We start from the raw sequence: 10,130 nt of genomic DNA, 5'->3' as shown, positions 1-10,130 counted from the left end.
CACCAGGAACATATTTTGTACCAATTAAAGTTAGAAGGGAAAGTAAAACCAGCCACAGTAAATACATTTAAAATTGTCCTCTCTAGGCTGAGCCAGAAAATGGTTGAGCCAGAACTCAACCATTTAAACCCAACTCATGTTTTTAAGACAAGTGACCTCTTGTTTTCCACCAACAGAAATTTTTAAGAACACAAAAAAAGCCAAAGTGCTGAAGAATATTTATTTTACTGTATCATGACATAAATCTCATTAACACTGTGCTTTGTTTAAATATAAAAATTATTCCCAAGTACATTAGTCAAGTAAGGGTTTGTACACCATAGGTGCTGGTGCTTTGGAATTCCAGATGTAGTAATCAGAAGAAATCAATTCCCGGGCTAAAGGGAAAAAACAGGCAAGAAAAAGAAGCATTACAGGGTGCCTCACAATCAGACATTCCTTCATCCAAGTTAAGTGACTACTAATCCATCCTTACCAGTTTACAGAAAAGGTATAATGGCCTCTTTAAACTGTAAGACTCTTACTATTATTTGAAAATCGTTTCTGATAATGAGACATTTAAAGTCTCAGCTTCAATTACCTTTACTAATGTATCAGTCATGAGCTTAAAATTCAAACAGAGGTTAAGTCAAAAGCAGGTGGATGGCTTGGATTTTGTTCAATGAATATAAATTGCACGCTCAATATAAAACATGAAAATGCTGCTTTTTCTGTGTTACAATTTAGGGCTGAGTGTGACCTGTCACAAAATTAACAGTGTAGACCATGCTTTTCAAAAGGCATTTACAGAGTTCTGCTACCATGACTGGCAGAAGTTGCAACAGAGAGACAGCTACAAATAAAAATGCTTTTGTTAGGCAGAGCTGTTCAGGTTTAATGAGTGCTTTCTGTGTGCCATTTAGGGTATTTTTGGTGCAGGCTTGGCAGTGCTCATGTGTTAACAAAAAGCAGATTTGGGTTCTGCCTCACACATTCTGTGTAGAGCCACATCCACCAAGAGGTGCTGGTGTGGTGACACTGACAGCAGCAGTGTCACCTTGTGTGCAGGAGCTGAGTTCTGTTCCTGGGTACTGCCAGCCCACCCGAAATGTCTCTGACAAAGGTGTCCTAAACAAGGGCCCAGATTAGGGAGGATCATTCCCTGTGTCCTCCAATAAAGTTCTGCCACTATGGAGAGCATAAGAACCAGCACTGGGCAGAGGGAAGAGAGCCCCAGAGAGAGACTGACTTTGTAAGAGCTCTCATTTCAAAGGGAGAAGCCTGTCCCTACTCCAGGGATGCATTAAACATCACCAAAAAAACCCCAACTCGAAAGCAGAGAACAAAAGTCCAACTTTAGTTATGTAATTTTAGTCACTGATACCCAGTTCATAGCTTCAATTCAATTTTAGCAACTCACATGCAGTAATTTTGGGCTTCCCTGGAACAAAGATCTGAACAGAATGCTGGTCTACGTAACATCCAGTGAGTGTAAAGTCTGGGATCCTAAAGTACAGCTACAAAAAGAGAGGGAAAACACAATCAGATGCACATTGTCACCCTTGCTGTGCAAATCCTGGCAATCTGTGTGTGCAAGGATACTCCAAAGTGACAGGATGTCAAATCCTCTAGGCAGGAAAACAAAACTCCATGCTGAGAAGATGAGATTTTAGATCAATGTATCTTCAACTGAAAACAATGAAGAAGTGACTACTAAGGCCTCTTTTCCCAGAGCCTGTGACTTACTTTGACATAAGCAGTGTTCCCAGTGCACACATAATCAGTCGGGTGCTCTTTGCCTGCGGTGCCAAAAGACACAGTTCCAGTCAGGGAAACCTCCAAAGATTTGGGGAACTTCTGTCCTAAAGGCAGAGACAGCATCCATTAGATGTCACACAGCTGTGCCCAGGCTGCAGAGAAGGGGCTGGGGAAGGAAGGGGGGAGGTCCTTACCAATGACCCAAACCAGGAGGCTCTTCTCCCGGGACAAATCCAGCTGGCCATAACTAACTTTGTACTCTAACTGAGCAATGGGGCCCCTAGATGGGAGAGAGGAGAAATAAAACCACTACAATTACTATCATTCAGCATTTCTTAATGCCTGTTTTGTTACAGAAAGCCAGGAAATGCTGACAGACATTATTTATGTGCATACAGACCAATCACACCTATCTGAGCAGACTGCTAATTTATGAGAAGAAATTACAGAGCAGAAGGAAATCACTGTGCTCTCAGCCCAGTAATCATAAAGGAGCTGTTGATGTTTTAGTTCACTGATAGTGTTTTACTAACACTATGATCAGCATCAGCAACTTTGTATCATTCCATCTTTGAATTTTCATGATAATTAGGTGGCAGCACGGTCCTGGCAGCTGTCAGAGAGGCTTAGATGAAAACTATCGTTTTAATTTGAAATAACTATATTTTTGATAAGCTGATCTGTGGTTAGGATTAGCAGTCTTAAGGAACAGGTAACCCTGGGTTGGAAGTGATCTCCAGCTTAATCCACCTGGGGGATTGTGGCAGTGTTTCATGAGAGAAGATGCCACAGGGAAACAGGATGAACAACTAAGAAGTGTTTGGAATGTTACGAAATATTCTGGTATAGTTCTGTATTCCACCTCATTTCACCAAGGCTGGTGCTCACTGGTAGCACTCTGATGGAGCATAATCTGTTATATTGACTCCTGACAAGCTCATTTTGGGAAGATAACAGAGAAATGGAAGAAATTTATTTAGGCTTTCTTCTTACCTGTTGAAGAAAGGTATACGAGCTTCACAGTACTCAAATGAATTCTTTATGCTTTCATGGAGCTTTAAATGAACTGTTATTTTTATCTGTGATCCCTCTTCAACGAGTTGGTAACATCCCAAAATTGGTGGAACAGGAACCTGGAAAAAACTATATTCATTCTCAAGATATATTAACACCATCATCACAAGATCAGTTACATACTGTGTTCGTTGATGAAGTACTTTAAAAAAGACCCCAAACACATATTAATTAGTGACTGTGCTAAACTCTTCAGGCTGCTTGTGATAACACAGACTTGGGGGTCATGCACTTGACATCTCAGCTTGGATATCATTTCCCTAATTCAAGCATTTAAGTGGCTGATTTAAAATAACAGCAACATTTCCAAGCAATGATATCAGCAATTCCTGAAGGTGACTCAGACAACTCAAGTCCTTAAGCGCCTTCCAAGCAGTTTATTACATAAAAACCATTTTATATAATGTTCTGCTGTCTATATTGGACTCAAACTCACTCCAGCATGCTCATGTGGGCTGATGCCCACACAGGTGTTTTCATTTCTTTTTGAATACTGGAAAAAAGCATGGGTTGGGAGTGTGCTGTTACCTGGGAAGTGTAGTAACACAGGTCGAAGGAGTCTGAAGGAGGAATGAAAGGGAATTTGTAAGGTCCATTGTACACAGAATCATGCAGGGGCTCAGCACTGGTGGACATGAGCATGGCAGGGTCCACGGAGGTCACACAGTGATGGACCACGATGTCCTGGAGCGGGGGCGCGTTCGTCGGGAGCGTCAGGCTGAGCGTGACGTTTGGTGCAGATCCCTCTATGTCACACTTGGCAAAAGAAGTCGGGACATTATTCTAAAATACCTGAATCAAGTCACAATGAGATGTTCAAAAATAAAGCACATTTTCAGCTTTAAAAATAAATAAAATCCCTACCAATTTTCAGTTGGCTTGGATCATTAATACTAACCACCAGTACTAAGACATCAGTCTCACACCCTTGCTGACAATTTAATTAGTTAGGTTGTTTTCACAACATCCACTTAATGGATTCCAGCATGTTCTGGATGGCCTCTGTGGTCTCATGCCAGCTCTATCACAGCAGAGTGTCCCTTGTCTCATCCCCAGCAGGCCACGATCACACCTGGGCTTTCTTCTTGTGTAAGGCCATCCACCCACCCTGCAAAATGACCTGGGAATTGTCCCTCTGAGAGCAGGAAGCTGCTCACCCACACAATCCCTACCAGCATGGCAGGTGGGAAATGACCCAGGCTTTGGAAGTGCAGCATTTAGGTACAGCCTCCTTTGGAGATGAGATTCCCACTGCATGCAAATAATTAAATTAGCACTTTATTAGCAGGTCTCTGTCCTTGTAAAACACTGGCAGTTATAAATACAGTGTGCCAAGATAATATTGTGTGCTTCCTAAGCACAATTCAGAACAAATAATGCATTATAGTATGAATTACAGTTACAAATTTTAATATATTTCATAATTATTATGGATGTATTTAGTCAAAAGTCCCGAATTTGCAATATTAAACAATGAGATATTTTAACATTAAACAATACCCAGGGAAGCCCATCTCTGGAAGTGTTCAAGGCCTGGTTAGACAGGATTTGGAGCAACCTGGGACAGTGGAAGGTGTCCCTGCCCATGGCAGGGGGTTGGAATGTGATAATCTTTAAGGTCCCTTCCAACCCAAACCATTCTGGGGTTCTACAATGAAAACCACTGTCACATACAAACCATCCAGAATAATTATACAACCAGGTTCTTTATCAACTGTTCTTATGTCATGAAACACCAGCATTTGTGGGATCAAAATGCTGATGTAGTAGTATAAGGAAGGACAGATTAAACTTTCATTTGGCAGGAAAAATCATTAAAATGCTCATGTAAAAACACTTATAGAAGGCACTTAGACATCTCAGCCTGGATATATTTTGTCTAATTCAGGCATTTCAGTGGTTCATTTAAAGTAAGGACAGCGTGGCCAAGCAGTCAAAGGTACCACTAACTCCTGAATGTGACTCAGACAACAAAAATCAGGAAAATTTTCAACTCAATATATCATTTTACATCAAATGAGTATTTATTTTGCACATCAAACGCTCTCACCTTGCAGTTCACAGCTCCATAAACTTGCCACGTGTCCACCACATCCCTCTGGTCATACTGCATACACTTGACCTTCTCAGTGATGCAGACATGAACCTGGGGTTTGCCCTTGTAGCTGCTGGATCTCCAGGCTGGCTGCTCCTTATCCGCAGGCATCTCCTGGATGTCCTCGAAGGAGCTGTTCAGGCTGCGGATGTTGGTGTTCAGGGGGGTGCCCAGGGGACAGGCCTGGATCAGCAGATTCCGGAGCTGCCCCACCTTGGCGCTCAGCTCAGCCTCGTTTTTCCGGCTGGGAGACACGTAGTCCATGATGCCCAGCAAGAGAGCCAGTCCCTGCGAGAGCCCGCTGACGGTGAGGAGGGGCGGCCGTGGCTCCAGGCTGCCCTCCACCAGCGGCACACAGGCGTAGATGAGGCCGCTCTTGTGGAAGGCCAGCACGGGCCACAGCTCCCCCGCGGCGCTGGACACGGAATGCACGCAGGAGTGGTTGATCCTGGTGCAGGTGTCCCGCTGCTCCACGAAAACGTGCTCGTCCACCAGCCTCAGCTCGAAGAGCAGGGCCTTGAGGAAGGCGCTGTCCGAGGGGATGGGGACGTGCGTGGAGCCGTTGAAGGTCTGGGCGCGCAGCTCGACCGTGGGGTAGCGCCTGCGGGGAGGGAAGGGAGAGCTCAGTGCCATGTGCTGGGGGAACCCAGGGCACAGGGAATATTCCTCTGCTCTGAGGGATCCTGAGTCCTGGAGAAGCACTGCTTCTCAATGCCATGTGCTGGGGGAACCCAGGGCACAGGGAATATTCCTCTGTCTGCTCTGAGGGATCCTGACTCCCAGAGAAGCACTGCTTCTCAGTGCCACGTGTGGGAATCCAGGGCACAGGGAATATTCCTCTGCTCTGAGGGATCCTGACTCCTGGAGAAGCACTGCTTCTCAGTGCCACGTGTGGGAACCCAGGGCACAGGGAATATTCCTCTGCTCTGAGGGATCCTGCGTGGAGGAGAAGCACTGCTCAGTGCCATGTGCTGGGGGAACCCAGGGCACAGGGAATATTCCTCTGCTCTGAGGGATCCTGAGTCCTGGAGAAGCACTGCTTCTCTATGCCACGTGTGGGAATCCAGGGCACAGGGAATATTCCTCTGCCTGCTCTGAGGGATCCTGACTCTAAGAGAAGACTGCCTTTAACCTTTGCCCATGGAGACGGGCTTCCAAGACTTTGGGATAGACTAGAGTCTGTCAGAGTGTGAAATAGATAACAGAGAATAGTGTAGTTTGTCACAGGGTGAGAAATTTAGGTTTTGGGGTTTTATAGTACGGAAGTAGATAGGAAGCAAGATGGAGGATTTTGGGTTTCTTCTTCTTCATCTACTTCATTTGCTGCAGTGCTGGTGGCACAAAATAATTGGGTGAGGAAAGCCACAGTGCAGAGGTTATGTGGACAGAAAAAGGATGAGTTATTGGTAGAAAGGAGGAAATAAAGTATGTTTAAAGAGTTAATTGGATGAAACAACTTTAAAAGACCTTGAAACTGTACATCTGTAGCCATTTTGTGGTGCTTTCCTGTGTGCTAAGTCTGGTGTAGATGGCATGCCAGAAATTTTTATAAGGTAACAATAAACAAGCTGAAGACCAAAAAAAGTTCCATGCATCTCTCTAGCCTGGCACAGAATTGTTACAGGAGGGTTCCCCCATCAGGGGAGACCCCTGTGGGATCCAACAAGAGGGGCAAAACCCGTAATGTGCCTTTATGCCACCCAAAATATCATCCCAAACCACAGCTTCCAGGGGCAGAACCACCCAAGCCCTCTTCTGGCTGCAAAAGCATTATGAAAATCTTGGGATTACTGATATTGGGTTTCTCTTCGTTGTTCAAACAACTCCCCAAAACCTGCTGGGCCTAAAAATAACCTTGTGTACATGGAAGCCTGCAGCAACTTGATAGAAGCAATGGTGGGATCAGAACATAAATCATTGCCAATCAAACCATTTCATGAGTAGTTAGGATTCTTTCTTGCAAGTCTAAACTTTGAGTAAATACATTCTCATGAGTAAGTACCTATTTTTTAAACTAAAATATGAATCTGTCCATCTATGCTGGCTGTCACACAAAGGTACAGAATTTTTGTATGACGCTAAGGAATGACTCCCACCAGTGCAGAACTTCAAAATATTTCTAAGAGGTGAGATCACACTGAGGACAAGTTCTCAGATATTTAAGAAAATGGATGTTCTATGTAATAAAATGCAACTACAACGGCTTTTTGCCTAGATAGAGTATACTAGTGCTACAGCTTTGCTTCTATAACAATAACACTGACACTAATAACACTACTACTACTACTAATATGCACATGCAACATATATGACTAAAAGATTTTATGACTTTTTCATAATTTCATTTTTTCAAGTATCTAAGATGTAATTATAATGTCATGGACAGAGGTTTTGTACAATTTAGAATTGCTATGTTGTACCAATAGATATATTTCATTTCAAATTTTCTGGAGAAAATATCTTGTAGCAGATGTTCTCAGATGTTTGTTTGCACTCATGCTCGCATGCCAACATGGGAGAAAAAAACTGCACAGATATATAAAGGCCCTCATTTGGTGTCCTTTTTTTACCACCTTTTTAAGGACACATTGGCAGTCTGCTTCCTAAATTGCCATGGAATTTGCAACCCCAGCAACGTGGGACTTTGTTATATCTATGACCTCCATCTGCAGCACTTCCCTCCTGCTCCTGAGCACTTCATGGATCTTATCCTGTTGCCTCTAAGTCCCACCTACATCATCTTCTCTTAACTGAGTAGCTGCAGGCAGCTACATTTCCTCAGGCTTATTTTCAGTGACTGTGCTTTTTTTTTTTCTTTGATTCCTAATCAGGCATCAAGGGCTTTTGGGGTTGGTTTTTTTTTGGTAAGGGAAAAGCAAACATAGAGCAAAGCCAGAGCTACAAAACTCGTAAACAGGATACAGATGAGAGCAAAATACCTCCCTGTGGTCTCACATTTTGCTCTGAAGAGCAAAGAAACAATATGGGTTTACAGCTCTAAAATTTATGAGGCTTTGCAGAGCCAGGGTGTTGATAAGAGGCTATGTGTAACCTTGGTGAACAGCTCTTATTTTTGGCCAACATTTCCAAAACAAGGGAAGAGGAGATATTTCAGTCTGGTTTTGTCTTAGTCAAGTCCCAGTCTCTCTGCTCCATTTGCTGAAGCTGTCCCCACACCACAGCAGCCTCCTCCTCCTCCCACTGAATTTTACCAGTTGAGTCATTAGATCACTAGTTAGCCCTTCAGATCCCAATTTTCCAGTATTCCCTTCTAAAAGTGATGCAGACTCAAAAAAAAAAAAAAAAAAGATGAAAGTTTCCAGGGATGAATGAACTTCGGTGACTCAAGAGAGAGACCATCCTTGTTGCCTGAATTAAGTTATGATCAGCTCAAAAAAAAGAAGGGGGGGCGGGGGAATGCTTTGATGTTCCTGATGTCTTCCCTGAGGTCAAAGATCAGGGCTCACGTATCTCCAGCTGAGTGCCTAAGTCCTGAAACCAACAGTTTCCATGTGATCCGGGCATTCTTTATATTGTCTGCGTGCTTTGTTGAATTTAAGGTCAGTTAGGAGGATAAACTTGGGGCTTCCACAGCCCTATTATTTCCTCTGGGAACTTGAAAGATCTAAGTCTGGAAATCACTTGAAGCATCGAGGATAGTTTGCCCTTTTCAAAGGAGTGCTACTCCTTGTCTCTGCCGCTCACTGTGTGACAAGTCACTTCAGACAGCCCTGTCACCAGCCCCCCCTGCTCCGTGGTGATTACACTCTCTGAGGTTTTGGGGACAAGACTTTCTCTTTATCTGTGTTTGTAGAGGGGAGGCCTCATCTCTAGTCCTGTAGGTAATACAAGGACCATAATACTAATCCTAAAACAATCACAGGAGTGTCCAATGGAGAGATCTGTCTGCACCTGAAGATGGAAGATAGTCTACTTACTCTTTTTTTGGTTGTTATTTTTTTTTACTCCTAGGTTCTCTCTTTGGTTTTACTGAATTCGGACTAGGACTGTAGGTCACTTGATCCAGGGTTTTGTTTTTTTTCCCCTCCACAAACTTTCCCTAGCCCCAGTTATTTTTCTTCTCATTGTCTGGATTTCTCTGAAGTCACAGAAGAAAAAAACAAAGGGCAACAAATCTTGCCAGCCCAGCAAAAGTAACCTGCCTAGCCCAAAGTCTTCCTTTATACCATGTTAGGAAGGAGAAGAGCTGGGCAAAATGTTAACAGTGACAAACAAGAAAGAGGAACAGAGCAAGGAAACTCACGTGCAAAATGCAGAAGCTGTGAAAAAGCTCCCATATTTAGTTAAAAACACATTACGTGACTCTGATTCTGAACTTTGGAAAACGGGAGTCAGAAACGCACAGCATCTAGCAGCACCGGGACGAGACGAGGCATTTCTTCAGTATCAGATGGTTTTGGTGTTTTTGCATCTGCCCCACAGGGCAGCAGTGTCCCCCCAGGACACCCACACCCCCAGAGCACCCGAACCCCTCAAGGTACGAGGATTTCCTCCAGGGCATCCAAACCCCCAGAGCACCAGATCCCCCCCAGGGAACCAGGATTTCCTCCAGAACACCCTGACCCCCAGAGCACCAGGATTTCCTTCAAGACACCCAGACCCCCGGAGCATCCGCACCCCACAGAACACCAGGATTTCCTCCAGGGCTTCCAGACCCCCAGAGCACCCGATCCCTCCAGAACATCAGGATTTCCTTCAGGACACCCAGAGCACCCCCCCAAGGTACGAGGATTTCCTCCAGGGCATTGAGACCCCCAGAGCACCCGATCCTTCCAGGGCACCAGGATTTCCTCCAGGACACCCAGACCCCCAGAGCCCCCGGGCCCCGTCAGGAACATCCGCGCCCCCTGAGGGCATCCACTCTCCGCAGGGCACCCGGTTCCCTCCACAGCACCCGGACTCCCAAGAGCATCCGCTGCCGCCAAGAACACCCGATCCCTCCAGGTCACTCGGATCCCCTCCAGATCACCGGGACTCCCCAGGGCACCCAGCCCGACGCTCAGACCTGCCCAACCCGCCGCGTCCGCGCCCTTCCCCGGTACCGTCGCTACCTGGAGAAGAGCACGGCGCCGCCAGCCGCGGGGTCGTGCCTGAGGAGCCACAGCGCCCGCAGGGCCATGCCGACGGTGGCGGTGATGCCGCCGGTGCCGATGGCGGCCGGGGAGGAGCCGCGGCCGCGCCGTGACCGCCCGGCGCAGCCCCA

General features: G+C 45.5%; 1 protein-coding gene across 1 annotated transcript; it reads right to left on the bottom strand.

The window, feature by feature from the left end:
- Positions 1-206: 206 nt before the first annotated feature.
- AP5M1 (adaptor related protein complex 5 subunit mu 1) lies at positions 207-10,098 on the bottom strand. Its single transcript, XM_041477079.1, has 8 exons — positions 9,979-10,098; positions 4,862-5,507; positions 3,340-3,567; positions 2,731-2,870; positions 1,932-2,017; positions 1,726-1,841; positions 1,400-1,496; positions 207-377 (listed from the first exon to the last, which is right to left on the bottom strand). The coding sequence occupies exons 1-8, from the start codon at positions 10,044-10,046 to the stop codon at positions 295-297; spliced, it is 1,464 nt and encodes a 487-aa protein (XP_041333013.1). The 5' UTR covers positions 10,047-10,098; the 3' UTR covers positions 207-294.
- Between the last annotated feature and the right edge of the window lie 32 nt (positions 10,099-10,130).

Source organism: Pyrgilauda ruficollis, unplaced genomic scaffold (genome assembly GCF_017590135.1).
Source record: "Pyrgilauda ruficollis isolate IOZ18807 unplaced genomic scaffold, ASM1759013v1 scaffold110, whole genome shotgun sequence".
Lineage (NCBI taxonomy): Eukaryota > Metazoa > Chordata > Aves > Passeriformes > Passeridae > Pyrgilauda > Pyrgilauda ruficollis.
Note: the sequence above shows the minus strand (reverse complement) of the source record. Positions and strands in the feature narration are given on the sequence as shown.